The following is an 18,013-nucleotide window of genomic DNA, read 5'->3' on the forward strand; positions in this document are numbered from 1 at the left end:
AAAACCTGCCCTAACCAGTTTGGCTCAATGCATAGTGCATCAGCCTGCAGACTCAAGGATTCCAGTCAAGGAAATGTACCTTGGTTGCAAGCACATCCTCAGTAGGGGGTGTGCAGGAGGCAGCCGATTGATGTTTCTCTCTCATCAATGTTTCTAACTCTCCCTTCCTCTCTGTAAAAAAATCAATAAAATAGCCAAAACCTGTTTGGCTCAGTGGATAGAGCGTCAGCCTGTGGACTGAAAGGTCCCAGGTTCGATTCCGGTCAAGGGCATGTACCTTGGTTGCAGGCACATCCCAGTGGGGGTGTGCAAGAGGCAGCTGATCGATGATTCTCTCTCATCGATGTTTCTAACTCTCTATCCCTCTCTCTTCCTCTCTGTGAAAAATCAATAAAAAAATATATTTTTTTAAAAATGAATAAAAATCAATAGAAAAATATCCCTGGGTGAGGATTAACAACAACAAAAAGAACAAAATAGAAGAAAGAGAATAAAAATCCCTCACAAATTAAAATCTCCTTCCTAAGGAAATTATTCCTTGATCTCTGTCTTCATAATTCTTTCCAGCAGCCTTTGTCAAGGGAGACAGTCATTTGAAAGTGGGCTGACTCCATCTTCCCACTAGAAAAAATAAAAAGCTCACTAGTTGTAGGTAAGTAAGCACAAATCCTTCCATTGCATAATCAAGTGTGTGGGTGGAAGTGCTCACAATGAACAGTTTGAAAGGCAGTTCTCTGAAGCATCCAAAGCCCAACATCACATGGAACTCAGATATGTGTGTGTGTGTGTGTGTGTGTGTCCATGGTAACCAGGCAGGCTTTATCTTTAAAGAGAAAGAACAGTATTTCCATTGGATTATTCAGTGACCTGAATAAGCAGAGACAATTAGGCAATCCTCACTACTTGTTCCTTCTCATTAAAATATTTTGGAATTTGTCTTTCAATTTTAAACAGATTCAATTTGCCTCCATAGACCTGAATATCAACAGCACCTCCTTGTCATGCTTCTGCATGAATACTGCTTTATTACCTTGAAATGCTACTGCTACAAGTCCAATATGAAAATTTAAATGCGAGAAAGCAGATCAAAGAAGGCCTTTCACATAGACACAATAGGGAGGCACCAAAAAAAGATCAAAGTTAGATTTCCTGTATTTCATTTTTTTTAATATGTTTTTTTATTTTAGAGAGAAAGGAAGGGAGAATGAGAGGGAATCATCAATAGGCTGCCTCCTGCATGGCCTACACTGGGGATTGAGCCCAAACCCTGGGCATGTGCCCTGACAGGAAATCGAACTGTGACCTCCTGCTTCATGGATTGATGCTCAACCACTGAGCCACACCTGTCAGGCTGACTTCCTGTATTTCTTTACCCAAAATAAGGTCAACATTTGAGGCAAAATACCAAGTATTAACAAAGATTACTTTTTGGGTAAGGTAGTCCATCAAACACACTCAGCTTACAGTAAAACTAACCCAGGTGATACACAGCCTATTGTACAAAATTCATAATTTCTTTTCTGTTACCTTTTTCTTAAGTTACAACCATAAGATTTATACAGTGGAAGGTGTTTATTTTTTATTTTTTAGGGGGAGAAGTCTTAAATACCCACCAAACTCCAATCAAATCTAATAATTTTCTAAGGGGGAGTGGCAAACAAATACATAACAGTGAATAAATCCCAGGTTCACTCTCTCATTCATTTATTCAACAAATATTTACTAAGTAATAACCATGTCAGGCACTATGCTGAGCAGAAAGAAGTGACAAAAATATACATGGTTCCCTGCCCTGACTCATGTCTTGGTTCTTTTGGGGGTTTTTTTGTGTGTGTGTGCGTTTTTAAATATTTTTTATTGGTTTTCTTACAGAGAGGAAGGAAGAGGAATAGAGAGTTTGAAATATCAATGAGAGAAAAACATCGATCAGCTGCCACCTGCACGCCCCCTCCTGAGCATGTGCCCGCAGCCAAGGTATATGCCCTTGATCGGAATCGAACCCGGGACCCTTGAGGTGGACCCTGTGGAGGCCAACACTCTATCCACTGAGCCAAACCAGTTAGGGCCATATCTTGGTTCTTAATTGCAACTCTCACTAACCTTAGGCAAACCACTTATTTCTCAGGTCTCAATTCCCTCATTTGTCAAATAGTAACATAACATTATTATTTCACATTTATGTCAGTGAGATATTCATAAAATATCTCATCTGAGTCTCACAAGTACCCTGCGAGTTTGGCAAGGCAGGCATCACTGACCTCTGAGGTCCTTTTAAGATCTAGTACTTTATGACTCAATGATTCCCTGAGGAAGACATGGTGGAATTATGTAGCTTCTTACACAGAGAAAAGTACTTAACTATCTTTCCCAAAGTTTTCTTTGGAGCTTAAGGAGTCCTTCTGAAGGGCAGTATTTTTCAGACAATTTCATTTTTTTTCTTTTTTTTATGTATTTTATTGATTTTTCACAGAGAGGAAGAGAGAGGGATAGAGAGTTAGAAACATCAATGAGAGAGAAACATTGATCAGCTGCCTCTTGCACGCCCCTACAGGGGACGTACCCGCAACCAAGATACATCCCCCTGACCGAAATCAAACCTGGGACCTTTCAGTCCACAGGCAGACGCTCTATCAACTGAGCCAAACCGGTTTTGGCAAGACAATTTCTTAATTAAGTGAAACAATAGACAACTGTGTTCTTTGTTCAACACAACTATGCTTACCCTGAAAGATTCAAAACTATATTAATCAAAAAAACAAAAGATGCCGAAACCGATTTGGCTCAGTGGATCAAGCGTCGGCCTGCGGACTGGAGGGTCCCGAATTCGATTCTGGTCAAGGGCATGTACCTTGGTTGCGGGCGCATCCCCAGTGGGGGTGTGCAGGAGGCAGCTGGTCGATGTTTCTTTCTTTTTTTTTTTCCGATGTTTCTCTCTCATCGATGTTTCTAGCTCTCTGTCCCTTTCCCTTCCTCTCTGTAAAAAATCAGTGATTTTTTTTTTTAAAAGAAAACAAAAGAGGCTGTGAGCTTACCATCAGAGGAGGGCGGTGTGGTGCCAAGTGGTGTGGCTGGGATTGCTGGAGCGGGACTGACAGGGGTGGTCACCAAGCCTATCTCTGGATGACTCTGAAAAAGAACACAGATGGGTAAGGAAGGAGAAAATCCAGTTCCGAGTACCCTCTGATTAATATCCTTTCTGGTATCCCTGGCCTCAGAGACAGACAGCTCACTGAGGGGGGACTGCTTCAACATTTAGTTCCCATGACTACCTGATTACTGTTGATGCTTGCTAAACACTAACAAGAAGCTCTGTGGGCTAGTTCTTTCTAAGCAACCAAGATCTCATTATATAAGCTTTTCTATAGAATCATACAAATAAAAAACTGGACTAAACAAATACACAGAATTATTCTACAAAAAAAGGGGGGAGGCATTTGCAGTCCTATTTGAACCTGAAGAAGACTACTCTCATCAGATCAACTTCATTTACAGATTATTCTGATGACCTCATATTTGATAATAAATGCAGGTGAGCCAAGAGGATAGCAGGTACTATAAAAAGAGCTATGAAGGTGGTATCCTTCCTGTTCCACAACAAATTAAGAGTGTGTGGGATGGGGAGGTAAAGACACAAGGTACACATACACTGGGGACCAAAACAGATGGCTCCTCTGTCCCTGACCTTCTTAGCCACCCCTGCCACATCAGCTCTTCAGAATTAAACTGAGTGGAAGCCATTCATTCCTCCTCCCCAACAGCTTTACTAACTCTTTACTTCCTTTAAAATCAGTTAGTTACATAATTCAAAAAGCAAAGGTACATAGCAAGAATAGTAAAAAAAGTAAATAAAGTCTCATGTTAACAGTTGTGAAAAATTATGTGTCCTACTTAGCAGACCCCACACCAGCACACTGCTTTTTATTTTATTTATTTTTAAAATATATATATTTTATTGATTTTTTACAGAGAGGAAGAGAGAGGGATAGAGAGTTAGAAACATCTATGAGAGAGAAACATCGATCAGCTGCCTCCTGCACACACACACACACCCCCCACTGGGGACATGCCCGCAACCAAGGTACATGCCCTTGACCGGAATCAAACCCGGGACCTTTCAGTCTGCAGGCCGACGCTCTATCCACTGAGCCAAACCGGTTTCGGCCACATTGCTTTTGAAACATGGCTTATTTTTGTTAAACTCAATCAGGGGATCCCATACATATCTCCCCTTTGAGAAAAAAATATAAGCAAATCTTCCTTTAAAAGAAACCTAAGCCTGGCCAATGATACTCAGTGGTTGAGCTTTGATCTATGAACCAGTAGGTCATAGTTTGATGCTGATTCAATCCCCAGTATGGTACATGTGGGAGGTGGCTGATTGATGACTCTCTCTCATCAGTGTTGTTTTTGTCTCTCTCTCCCTCTCCCTCTCCGTTCCTTTCTAACATCAATAAAAATATATTTTAGAAATATGTATTAGGTTTCTTTTATTTTTACATATATATGTATGTGTGTGTATGTGTATATGTATATATGTGTATATACACACACACATATGTGTATATGTATATATGTGTATATATACACACACACATATATATGTATGTGTGTGTATGTGTATATGTATATATGTGTATATACACACACACATGTGTATATGTATATATGTGTATATACACACACACACACACACACACACACACACACACATATATGCTTAATTTTACAGCTAAACCAGGTTGCAGGCTCGATCCCAGTAGAGGGTTACAGGAGGCAGCCAGTCCATGTTATACTCTCACATCAGTGTTTCTCTCTCTTTCCTTCTCCCTTCCTCTCTCTCTAAAAACCAATAAACTGGGAGTGGGTGAGAAGAGATTAACCAATGAATTTATGTATGTATATACATAACCCATGTACTCAGACAATAGTAGGATAAAAGGCTGGGGGGAACAGGGGAGAGGGCAGGCTAGAAGGGGTCAATGGAAAACAAGGGGGACATAGGTTAATATTTTCAACAATAAAGTGTGTGTATTTTTTTTAATCAATAAACTATTCCTTAAAAAAGAAAAAAATCCATATGGGTTGATAATACCAAGGGATTTCCAGTGAGCAAAACGAAGTAATCTCAACTCATCTTGGTTAACAGAATCAGTAAAAACTTTACATGTTATCCAACCCACTTTGTACCAGATGGAAACATACATATCTGAGAATAGCACAAAGCAAAGGCAACTGATGCAACTCTGTGTTACTACCACTTACCAATGCAAAGCAGGGCTTAAACAGACAAAGCCAGAAGGCTTGTCAAGGGAGTGAATCTGTAGGAAATTCAGGAAGAAAAAGGATTGGAGTTTTCAATATAACCAACCTGAGCTAACACTGTGATGAAGTTGCGATTTAAATGAACAGCTTCATAAAGTGCCAGGAGGATGGCCTCATTGGTTCTAAAGAAAAAGAGAACAAATTCTCTTATAATGGAGAAGTTAGAACAATATAACCATCAAGATAAGATTTCACCCCAGCTCCTCATTATCAATCCTTTTGAATTTCTGATGCTTCTTTTATTTCATCCCCACCCCAATATATAAAGTTTATATAGGCAAAGAGGAGAAAAAGTAAAAAGCCTTAACTTTAATTCATTAGTTCTTATCTACTTCACTCATTATTTTCACTCTCTCTGTTTCACCCCAATCCAGTTAAGTCCTTAACTGGCTCAGATACCCAGCCCTCTTGCATTCCACTTCAAGGATAGCTGGAAATAGTTTCTCAGCTCCCTGGGGTTCAATACACAGGAACCAAAGTAGAGGTTTGTAAGAGTTCATTCTCAAGAAACACTTGATACATCACCAAGAAAGTTTGAATCTATAAAAGATTAACAACAGATAACATCTCACACTCTCACACACAGTTGGTGAGCCCACATTAAGTTCAAGTTACTGCACAAGAATGTCAGGCACTTACTGTACTGAGATTTTCTCATGGGCATCTGCTATGAACATGTTGCCCACCTGTGGGAGAAAAGGGGAATTGCACACTTAGAGCAGGAAAATTTAAGAGGAGCTCTGCCTAAGAAGCCATTAATCAGTGAAAAAACAAGCTACTTGCTGCCCAAGTAGCTTGGAGCTCTGGCCCACCAGTCATACATACACACCAAAATCTGCCCACTTTGAAGATCTTAAGAATAATAAGCAATAAGATCTTAAGAATAATAAGCAATAAATAAAATGAGAACTCCAAATCATCTTTCTTAAAGGGAGTTAAAAACAATCCTAGTACTTTTTTCCAGCTCTCCTTTTCAATTTAAATTTAGTAACCACTGACAGGAAGTAAATGTTAACCTAGACTCGTGATCGGCAAACTGCGGCCCAAGAGCCACATTCGGCTCTTTGGCCCCTTGAGTGTGGCTCTTCCACAAAATACCACAGCCTGGGTGAGTCCATTTTGAAGAAGTGGCGTTAGAAGTTTAAGTTTAAAAAATTCAGCTCTCAAAAGAAATTTCAATCGTTGTACTGTTGATATTTGGCTCTGTTGACTAATGAGTTTGCCGACCATTGACCTAGACCATCATTCTGCATCTTTCCTGGAAGTTGTTTTGTTAAAGTCAAAAACTAATTCCTGCCCAGCCAGAGTGACTCAGTGGTTGAGCGTCGTCTACTCATGAACCAGGTCATGGTTTGATTCCCAGTCAGGGCACATGCACAGGTTGCAGGCTCAATCCCCATTGGGGGGCATGCAGGAGGCAGCCAAGCAATGATTCTCTCTCATCACTGATGTTTCTATCCTTCTCTCCATCTCCCTCCCTTTTTAAAAACTAATTCATAAAGAACATCACAGAAAGTAAGCTAATTTCATCCAACATAGAGCCATTTTCAGCTTCCTTCTTTTTCCAATCATTTGGAAATGATTGAGTTTCAGACCAGAACTCCATATTTGAGTTTCAGACCAGAACTGTCTGTGTGAAATCCATTGTCCATTTATCAGATCACAAAATTTTTAGTTTGTGTTCTAGGCAGGAAAGCTGAATGAATATATATTGCCTCTAGTATGTGTGATTATCAGAAGCAATGAGAAATATGCCCATCCCTCTAAAAATACCATTCTACCTGTTTACTAATGTACAATACAAAACTATGCAGCTGGAGCTTCATTTGTTTGTTACAAAACTTTTTCTTCTTGACGAAATGGCAAATATCCTTGAGAACAATATAATTATATCTAAGTCATTTAACCAAATACAGCCCCCATAGTGCTCTGACCTCTGAGAGACTTTAGTTATTGATGTTTCAGAGTTAAAGAGTATGTCAAGTCCTTCCTGAGTGTAGATTCTAAGAAAGAAGAAGAGCATAGGCATTTGGGGTGGGGAGGATTGACTTTTGGGGGATAGAGGGATGACTGTTTCTTGCAATGAACTCAAAACTGTCTTGCCCTAGGCCTTAACCAGCTAACTCAGTTGGTTAGAGCATCATCCTGATATACCAAGGTTGTGGGTTTGACCCACAGTCAAGGCACATTATAAGAAACAACCAATGGGGGTTGGGGGGAGAAGGAGGATCTATGTAATACTTTCAATAATAAAAAATTGTAAAAAAAAAAAAAAAAAAAAAAAGAAAAGAAAAGAAAAGAATCAATCAATGAATGCATAAATAAATGGAACCACAAAACTATGTTTCCTTCTCTCTCTAAAATCAATCAATAAAAAAAAAAATTTAGATTGTCTTGCCCTAGGACTGATTATTTGACTACTAATGCCCAAGAAGACTTTCTGAATCTGCCTAGAGTCTAATACCTGCTAGTTTATTTCTTAAAAATTAGTCACAGATTACCTGGCCCAAAATGCCTATGATGCCAAAGCTGAGAAACCTAGCTCAGCAGTCTTGTAAAGTAGACCAATAACTTTCTTAGACCATGAACCTCACAGCCCATTAAGCCTTTAGACGGGTGGCTCAGGTCCACTGCACCAATCCCTCGATTCCAGGAACAGCTCTGTGGAAACAAGTGGCCACAGCAGACAGCCAAGGAGCACTCAGGGTTATATTCGGATCTAAACCCTCCTATTCTATAATCCATAGGGTTGGTCCTCAAACAAAGCCAACTTTTTAGAAAGCAGAAGTCTGGCTTAAGATGTACCTTTATTGTAGCCTTAAAAACTAAATTAATTAATTTGAAAAAAATCTAACTCAGAGAAATCAAAGTTCTTCTTTCTCCTTACTTCAGTTTGGAAATCACTAAGAGATACAGCTCTCAAAATAATCTGCTCTAAGTAGACCTCTCTCTCCCCTCATCATGCCATCACCTCAAACTTCTGAGTCCAGATTTGTCTACCCCTACAGACCTCTTACATTTCTGAGTGGGAGAGAAAAAATAAGTAGGACTTACCATGTTTGTTAAAGCAGAGAAAAAACCGCTCTGGTGTTCTTCTTCCTTGTCTTTATACTGCCTAAAGAAAAATAACTAAATTCAACTTGAGTATTATCTATCAAGGATGTCTTTGTCCTTAGCATTCTAGGCAATCAGGGCAGGACACTCATAGAATTCACTGATTCCAGAAAATAAAAGCACTATGACAATGTAGTCACTGCAGCTTCTCCTGCAAGCTAAAAGGCACCCATCTGCTCCTGAGGTAGTGTGTTACCAAAATGCCTGGCTACTTTGGTAGAGACTTAGAAAGCAAGCTGCAAAAGTGTGAAACTACTCTAACATATGGCTGATCCAGTTATTTCTCAAACAGACTATTACTTGAAAAGTGTGACAGTGAAATTACTTCAAGGCTGCAATAGTGAATATCGTGTTTGTTTTGAAGGAAGAGGACGAAAGAAATCTGTGAGCTAAACTATTTGTGGAGATGAGACCAATTTTAAATTCTAACACCCAATTGTGTATGAGGAAAGTATGGAAAGAAGCAAGACAGATCCTGCCTGGCCCTTGTGAAGACTGGGGACACTTCTGGTTCCCATTCACTGAATATCCGCTACTTCTGCATCCACAGCTGGAGGAAAAGCATTCCTGAAGTGAGCCCACAGAAGAGACAGGGACTCCAGGAAACTGCAGTTGATTCCTGATGAAAAAGAAGCATCTGGAAACCTAATGCAATGTTTCCTCCTTTTATATTTTTAAGCATACAAAAAAAGGAGTGTTTCACAACCTTTTTTACTTAGAAAATGATGTTTGTGTGATACACTGGGCTAAATGGAAGAGCCTGCTTGTGGCTGAAATACTAGTTAAAATGCTCTGAGATAAAATGCTAAAAGCTGCAAAGAATGTGCCTACTTATTTATAGAAACAATGGACCAGCCTGATGGCTTCTCCCTTGGTGTTACAAACAACCCCTGCTAAAGCCATCCAGCCAAGCTAGAGCAAACACCTCTGCCAGCAGCTGCTCCTCTGAATACTTCTAGCATAGGCAAGGTAAGTTCATCCAAGAACTCGAACAAACCTGTTTCCCTTTCCTCCTGGAAAGGTAGACTTACCTGTTGTACTCAGATAAAGCCTGAGCAATCACAAGCCCCATTCCCTGGAAAGGAAAAAGAATAGGTGAAATAAGGTTCTGGCAGTGATGCTATGATGACGCCAGGGAAACACTAATCACACCACCATGGTCCAAGCCCAAGAAGTTCTACCTGAAAGTAGGCAACAAGGACAGAAATTCTGAGAGGCATTGCCAAAGCATCAAAAGCAACTTCTTTGGCCCAGCTGGGTTGGCTAAGTGGTTGAGCATCGACCCATGAACCAAAAGGTCACCAGTTCAATTCCCAGTCAGGGCACATGCCCGGGTTGTGGGCTCCATCCCAGTAGGGGGCATGTAGAAGGCAGCCAAGTAATGTTTCTCTCTCATCGATATTTCTATTTCTCTATCCCTCCCCTTTCTCCTCTCTCTATAAAATCAATAAAAACTTTTTTTTTTAAAGAACTTTGCCTTTTGACCAGAACCGCCACCTTCCAGTAGTTCACCAAAATGACTAACACAAAGAGAAAGAGGAGAGGCACCTGCTATATGTTCTCTAGGCCTTTTAGAAAACATGGAGTTAGCCGAAACCGGTTTGGCTCAGTGGATAGAGCGTCGGCCTGCGGACTGAAAGGTCCCGGGTTCGATTCCGGTCAAGGCCATGTACCTTGGTTGGGGGGCACATCCCCAGTAGTGGGTGTGCAAGCGGCAGTTGATTGATGTTTCTCTCTCACCAATGTTTCTAACTCTCTATCCCTCTCTGTAAAAAATCAATAAAACATATTTTTTTAAAAAAGAAAAGAAAACATGGAGTTATTCCTTTGGCCACATACATGTGAATCTACAATAAAGGTGATATTGTGGACATCAAGAGATAGGACACTGTTCAAAAAGGAATGCCCACAAATGTTACTGTGGCAAAACTAGAAGAGTCTACAATATCACCCAGCATGCACTGGGCATTATTGTGAACAAGCAAGTTATGGGCAAGATTCTTGCCAAGAGAATTAATGTACGTATTGAGCATATTAAGCACTTTAAGAGCCGAGATAGCTTCCTGAAACGTGTGAAGGAAAATGATCAGAAAAAGAAGGAAACCAAAGAGAAAGGTGCTTGGGTTCAACTGAAGCATCAGCCTACTCCACCCAGAGAAGCACACTTTGTGAGAACCAATGGAAAGGAGCCTGAGCTGCTGGAACCCATTCCCTATGAATTCATGGCATGATAAGTAGGAAAAAATAAAAAAGACTTCTGTGCTGATAAAAAAATTTTAAATAAAAATAAATAAATAAATAAATAAAGGCACATCTTTGAAGGGATTTTTCTGATCTAATTATCTTAATGTTACTTAACAGTGTACCAGGGGTAAAACAGACCAGCTCAAATCACTGACAATTTCGCTGGGATCATTTTCACTTCAAAAGAGAAGACTGAGTTAGAAGTTGCAAACAAAAGACAATTCTCATATGTTTCTAAAACAACCACAATACTGGTAAAAGTGACAATGAGTCCCATGCTAAATGAAGGTGCATTTAGACAAGCCACTCTTCCAGCCACAGGAGTATGATAAGAAGATCTAATAAAAATTAAAGTGACTTATCAACTTTCCCTCTAGTATCTATTAAACACAACACAAAGATCAATTAAGGCCACAAGATGAATAATGGGTACTTCTATTCATAAGGGAAATTAGAAGAACGAAGAGGGCAAGATGGAAAGAGAATAAAGCCAGGCACCTGGTCATCTTCCTCCTCCCTATATTCAGAGATCAGATGTTATTTCCCAAACTTTCAAGGACATATTGCAACATATATATACCATCATCCATGTTTCAGCTTCACCACGTCAATCTATAAATACCATCTGGATAGTTGTACAAAAAGGAATTTCTGATTGGTTAGTCACTTAAGCCTCCTTTTCTCCCCAGCTTTCTTGAGGTATAATCCATATATATAAAAAGCCAGGGGCCATCATGACCAAACAACAGGCTGCTGGGGCAACAAGGCTACCAGGGAGGTTAACAAGGGATGACCAAACGACTGAACAGCAGGCTCCATGGGGTGACCAGGCTGGCAGGGGGGGCAGTAAGGGGTGACCAGGCCAGCGGGAGGGCAGGCATTATGGGTGACCAGGCTTGTGGGGGGGGCAGTTAGGAGCGATCAGGAAGGCAGGCAAACAGTTAGGAGCCAGCAGTCCTGGACTGTGAAAGGGATGTCCGACTGTCGGTATAGGCCCGATCCCCAGGAGGGAGGGGTCCCGGATTGGAGGGTGTACAGGCTGGGCTGAAGGGACCACACGGGCACCGCTCCTCCCCCCCCCCCCCCCCCCCGCCTCTGGTTGACATATAAAATTGTAAGCTATTTAAAGTGACAGCATAGTATTTTGATATATCATTTAAGTCTTCTTATCCTTGGAAATGTAACTTACTAGACTTTGTAGGATAGTCAACCTCAGCACACTATAACATGAAATATAATAAAATATTTAATCATGATTAGCAAGCAAATGTCCCTTCAAATCTTTCTTCCATGATGAGAAGATAGAATACAATAAGATAGTTGCACTAATGCTCTAAAAGAAACACAAAGTCCCTCTTTATAGCCAGATGAAATTAACACAGAAGCCCTCTGCTCTCTAAATATCCACTGCAAGTAAGTTTATTGAATGCAAGCAATTAAAACAATATACAAAGATCCAGATACTCACATTGAGCGTGGCCTCGTCATCCACAATAGATAGCTTCACAATATAAGGATTCACAGACTATTAAAGAAGAGAGAAGACTCAAGGTGACTGTGACCTACTTAAAAACCCATTATTTAATAAGGTGTTAATAAAATGCAGGTATCAGGCCCTCTCTCCACAGCAATGCTCCTACTATCCACACCCAACCCATCTTATAAGCTGACTCCCCCATTTCCAATAAATCTCTCAATGTGCATGGACAGTCACCATGCACAAACATGCACACACATGCATACACCTGCTCACACACAAACTCTGTTCTTTTCCTCTGGGCTGAAATCAGCTCATGCCTACATCTGGCACTTCGCCCATCTTTCCTTCGTATGTTTCTAAAAAGTAAGTGAACACTCCACAAAACTCCCTCTGTCCTATCCTGCCAATAATTTACTGAGTCCATAGGGACAACTGTCTTTCGGGGCACATAAAAGCTTCTTTGCCATAAGGCACAAATTTGTAAGTTGCTAACTTACATTCTCATCCCAAAGGCCCCTAACCATTCCACAAACAATATGCAAGGACTGATTCACCCACCCGTAAAACAAAGCCACCTGGGGGGTGGAAAGTGGCAGCTGCTTAACAGCCAGAGAGGCCATTTGTGGATCTGATACCCAAATAACACTGCAGGGGAACAGGGGAAAAAAGGGATGTAATTACCCAAACTACAATCTGGTCAGGACACTGGGATTTAATGACTGTCCCATCTCTTATAGCACTGGAAGATTTCCTGAGTTTTCCCAGACCCAATCTCAGCTGGGCAGCATATGGAAATGAACATATATTTAAACTCATTAAGCAGTGGGGCCATCTCCTACTGGTGAGATGAGAACCAATGACCTGCTCACCTTGAAAACATCCCACCCATGGGATGTGAGGAAAGATCTCATGTAGATCAGGCACCAATTCTAACCCAAGGCAAGCAAGGAACAATAGTTCTCAGATTGGCAGTTTTTACAGCCACCAAGAAAACTCATTACAGAGAAACTTAGAAACCCAACTAAAAGGCTAACCCCCCACAAAGACCTTATTTAGTCAAGTTTCTGAGGGCATCTTTCGAATGTCAGTTGGGAATGGAGAAAGAGACAGCTTTGCTTTCTTAACAGCCAAATGTTTATAAGGTTTTCTGCAACACAACCCAAGAAGGCAAATCCCATTCCATTTGTTAGTTGATGTAACAGAGGAAAACTCTCAACATGTCTTCCTATAATCAATAGTCAAATTCTGCCAGTGCTACAGATTTCAGATAAGGTCCAATGCCAGTGGATGCTTTTAAAAAAAAAAATCAGCAATAGGCTGACTTAGAGATGCCACCATGATTAGAACACCACCAGAAGAAAACGACCAGTTTCTTAGCATTTTTTTTCTTTTACATAAGGAGGGATTTATTATCTCAAAAAATGAAAGCCTAGAAGGCAGGCAGTTTCAGTGTTAATTTAGTGGTTCCACAACGATATCAAGACCCCAACTTTCTGTTTTGTTATTTTCAATATGTTGGCCTTTTCCTCAGTTTATCTCCCCATGGTTGCAAGATGGCTGCTGAGGCTCTAGTCAGCACTTTTTTTTTTTTTCCTGATGTTAATGCTTTATTTTTTATTTTATTTTTTATTAAATTATTATCTTTGTACATATACCATTGCCCCCCTCCCATACATGCCCTCCCTCCCCAGAGTTTTGTGTCCATTGGTTGTACTTATATGCATGTATACAAGTCCTTTGGTTGATCTCTTATCTCCCCCAGATCTCCCTAACCTCCCCGCTGTAATTTGATGTTTTACTGTCTCTATATCTATTTTTTGGTTCTTCAGTTTATAATGTTCTTTATCATCCATAAATAAGTGAGGTCATGTGGTGTTTCTCTTTCATTGCCTGGCTTATTTCACTCAGCATGATGTTCTTCAATTCCATCCAGGTTGCTGCAAATGATGAGAATTTCTTCTTTTTTATGGCAGCATAATAGTATTCCATTGTATAAATGTACCATAGTTTGTGGATCCAATCATCTGCTGATGGGCACCTAGGCTGTTTCCAAATTCTAGCTATTGTAGATTGTGCTGCTATGAACATAGGGGTGCATATATCCTTTCTGATTGGTGTTTCTAGTTTCTTGGGATATATTCCTAGGAGTGGGATCACTGGGTCAAATGGGAGTTCCATTTTCAGTTTTTTGAGGAAGCTCCACGCTGTTCTCCACAGTGGTTGCACCAGTCTGCATTCCCACCAGCAGTGCACGAGGGTTCCTTTTTCTCCACAACCTCGCCAACACTTGTCGTTTGTTGATTTGTTGATGTTGGCCATTCTGACAGGTGTGAGATGATACCGCATTGTTGTTTTGATTTGCATCTCTCTCAGCACTTCTTTTCTTCTTTTCACCATAAAGGTGGAGTTTTATTTTTTTTTAATTTCCTTATTGATTAAGGTATTACATATGTGTCCTTATTCCCCCATTACCTCCCCCCCCCCCACTCATGCCCTCACCCCCCTGTTATCTGTGTCCATTGGTTAGGCTTATATGCATGCATACAAGTCTTTTGGTTGATCTCTCCCCTTAACCCCCACTTTCCCCTACCTTCCCTCTAAGGTTTGATGGTCTGATTGATGCTTCTCTGTCTCTGGATCTGTTTTTGTTCATCAGTTTATCTTAGCATAATTTTTGAAAGTCCTAGTCACTCATCTTCCAAAAAGTACACTGTACAGGTAATAATAAGGATCATCTGATTACCAAGAACAGTCTGTGCTTTTGCAGCAGTTGGGGGAAAGGCCAGGTGGCTAAAAGCAAGGGTTTGAGTTCTAGCTTCTCTACTTATTAACTGTGAAAAGCACACCAATTAATAGAAGCTCAATTTCCTCAACTGTAAAATGGGAATTATATTTCTTCCTTGGAGTTGCTATGAGACTTAAATGAAGACATGAAAAATCTTTAGCATAGTATCTGGCATATGGTAAGGGCTCAATGATTGGTAACCATATTTTTTTCCTCCTTTGACATTTTTATCATATCCAAAGGAAGCTCTTTAGGGAAGGAAGAGAGAAAAAGAGGGAGGGAGGAAGAGAGAGGGAGGGAGAGAAACAAGTTGCAATTGGACATAATAAACAATTTTGTAATTTCTGGAAAATGTCATGTTCAATAGGCAACAGTTGGAGAGTGAGTCACTTCATCTCAGGAGATGTGGCCAACCTAGAAGGCCAGGATATTAATGCTGTGAAAAATTCTGTTCTCCAGCCGGGACTGGTTTGGCTCAGTGGATAGAGCGTAGGCCTGGGGACTGAAAGGTCCCAGGTTCGATTCCAGTCAAGGGCATGTACCTTGGTTGCTGGCACATCCCCAGTAGGGGGTGTGCAAGAGGCAGCTAATCGATGATTCTCTCTCATCGATGTTTCTAACTCTCTATCCCTCTCTCTTCCTCTCTGTAAAAGATCAATAAAATATATTAAATAAATAAATAAATAAATAAAAATTCTGTTCTCCAGATACTGATTCTCCTTAGCACTATGTACCTATTGTGCTGGTCACGGTTTAAAACTAGAGGCAATCTATTTTTCAGCCACAAAACAGAATTACAAATTCAGTGAGGCATCATGAGGTTCCTCTCATAGAGTCCTAACTTTCATTTGATCTAAATAAGTCATTCCATTCTTACCATTTTCCATTGCACTACCTTAGGCCTTTTTTGTTGTTATTGCCTCCTCTACCTCTTTAAATAAAATGACTAAAATGGAATGCATTACTTGAGGTGAGGAAGAACTATCTTTTACATTTACTACATGACATCGTTCCTATCTTTTCTATTACTTCCATTCCTTAAGTCCAACACCTTATTTGCTTTCTTTGTGTTTAGCTGGGCACCCAGCCACTCTGGTGCCCTCTGTACCTTTCTAGAAAGCTTACAAATTACTGCATTGGTCACTGGATTGATTCTCCACAGCACATACCCTCTTGTACTAGTTTGTATAAAATTTCATCAACTTTTGCCGGTTTGGCTCAGTGGATAGAGCGGACTGAAGTGTCCCAGATTCGATTCCGGTCAAGGGCATGTGCCTTGATTGCGGGCACATCCCCAGTGGGGGGTGTGCAGGAGGCAGCTAATCGATGTTTCTCTCTCATCGATGTTTCTGACTCTATTTCTCTCCCTTCCTCTCTGTAAAAAAATCAATAAAATATATACTTTAAAAAAAATTCACCAACTCTTGGTTTTGCTACATTCATTTGGAATTCCTCATGTTTCTTCAAAAACCTGCCTCCTCCCTGGTCACCAGGCTTCCTTAATGGTTTCTGGTGAGTGACTTATATCAAAAGCTGCAAAGCCTAGATAAATTATGCCCACCAGCTTGACCTTGCCTAGTATATTAATTCTTCTGGGGCTTCTGACAGACTAAAGATGCATGCCTCTCTCCAGAAATATGATTTTCTCCAGTTCCTTGGTCATGTCCAATTTTTCAGGCTGACATTTCAGAGAGCCCTACTGGGCTGAGCCAGCTTTCAGTTCACATTCAGAAAAGCCAAGACACTGCCACAGAGCGGCCTGCATCCAGAAGAATGTTCAAAAAATACTCATTACTGATGATGGTGCTTTCCTATCACATGTAACTCAACTCTCTTTAACTATCTCAGCTATTTTTCTTGCAGTTGTTATAAGGCCCCAGAGGATATTATACATGACAGAGATCAAAATGGCTGCCACGCCAACCCCTCCAGATACCAGTAAAACAGGTTTTGGTGATAAATTACATATTTATTAGTCGCTTTAAACACCATCCGTCAATTCCTCCAAGATAATGAAAATGTTCAGCTCCTGGGTTTTATAGGACATTAACATTGCTCCACATATTCCAATTCCTCTTTAAGTGTTCCTTTCTCATGGCCTTCCCTCCTTCCATATCCCTCCATGTAAGAATAACCTCCAGGTTTTGTTACTCATCATTGTTGACCTGACTAGGAATCTTATCAAACATCACTAAGTGAAGGTCCACAAGTTCAGAAATGATAATCCTCCCTCCAGCTGGCCCACTTCTCATAGCACTGCTACTTACTCAGTGAAGAAAGTCAGGTTGCCTCAAGGCACTTTCTGACTTCTGGGTTTAGAAAAATACTCCTAGTGTCCAGGATTGAAGGCTAAATGCTCCTTATTAGTCCAAAGCTATCCCCAGTGTGGCCTCTGCTCTTCTCAAAATGACATTTTCTGCCCTTTGAGGGGAATCAAGCAGACACACCAACCAATCCAAGTAGAACTCTGAGTTCTGCTCTTCATCTAGAAAACCTATAAATCTGTCCCCAATTAATTCAGGGGCAAAAAGAACTCCAGCATTAACATGAATAAGGCTCTGACTCCAATTTCCATTAAAATGAGAAAGAGCCCTGGCTGGTTTTGCTCAGTGATTGCAGTGTTGGTGCATGGACCCAAGAGTCACAGGTTCACTCCTGGTTAAGGGTGCATACCTCAGTTTTGGGTTCATTCCCCAGCCTAGATCAGGGCTCAGAGCGGGAGGAAACTGATAGCTACAGTATGTCTCTCTTGAGTCAATGTTTTTTTCTCTCTCTCTCTCTCTTCCCCTCTCCCCTCTCTTCCACTCTCTCTAAAAACCAATGGAAAAAATATCCTCACTCCTCAGTGAGGATTAAAAAAAATCAGAATTCCCAGACCAACAGTGATACTTTTACAAATGGAGTGCATTATGTAAATCCAACATATGAAAGTCCAATCTTTCAAAACAGATGCATTAGGTCAGTGTTTCCAATCCTGGCAAATCATCATAGTCAATAGTGATCTTTAAAAAAAGATTCCCAGATACGGGAGGGGAGTGGACTGACAATTCTCGGGGAAAAGGGGAGTG

The 18,013-nt window shown here is 40.6% G+C and overlaps 1 protein-coding gene across 1 annotated transcript in view; it reads right to left on the reverse strand.

Annotated features, from left to right (window-relative positions):
- ARMH3 (armadillo like helical domain containing 3) overlaps positions 1-18,013 on the reverse strand; it is a 142,322-nt gene that overhangs the window by 103,477 nt on the left and 20,832 nt on the right. The window contains exons 9-14 of the mRNA XM_084903773.1: positions 12,149-12,205; positions 9,468-9,511; positions 8,377-8,437; positions 5,962-6,008; positions 5,369-5,444; positions 3,033-3,126 (exon numbers count right to left, since the gene is read on the reverse strand). Coding sequence (XP_084759899.1) covers positions 3,033-3,126; positions 5,369-5,444; positions 5,962-6,008; positions 8,377-8,437; positions 9,468-9,511; positions 12,149-12,205 — 379 coding nt within the window. The remainder of the gene's footprint in view (positions 1-3,032; positions 3,127-5,368; positions 5,445-5,961; positions 6,009-8,376; positions 8,438-9,467; positions 9,512-12,148; positions 12,206-18,013) is intronic.

This window comes from Pipistrellus hanaki (genome assembly GCF_964339955.1).
Source record: "Pipistrellus hanaki genome assembly, chromosome: 14".
NCBI lineage: Eukaryota > Metazoa > Chordata > Mammalia > Chiroptera > Vespertilionidae > Pipistrellus > Pipistrellus hanaki.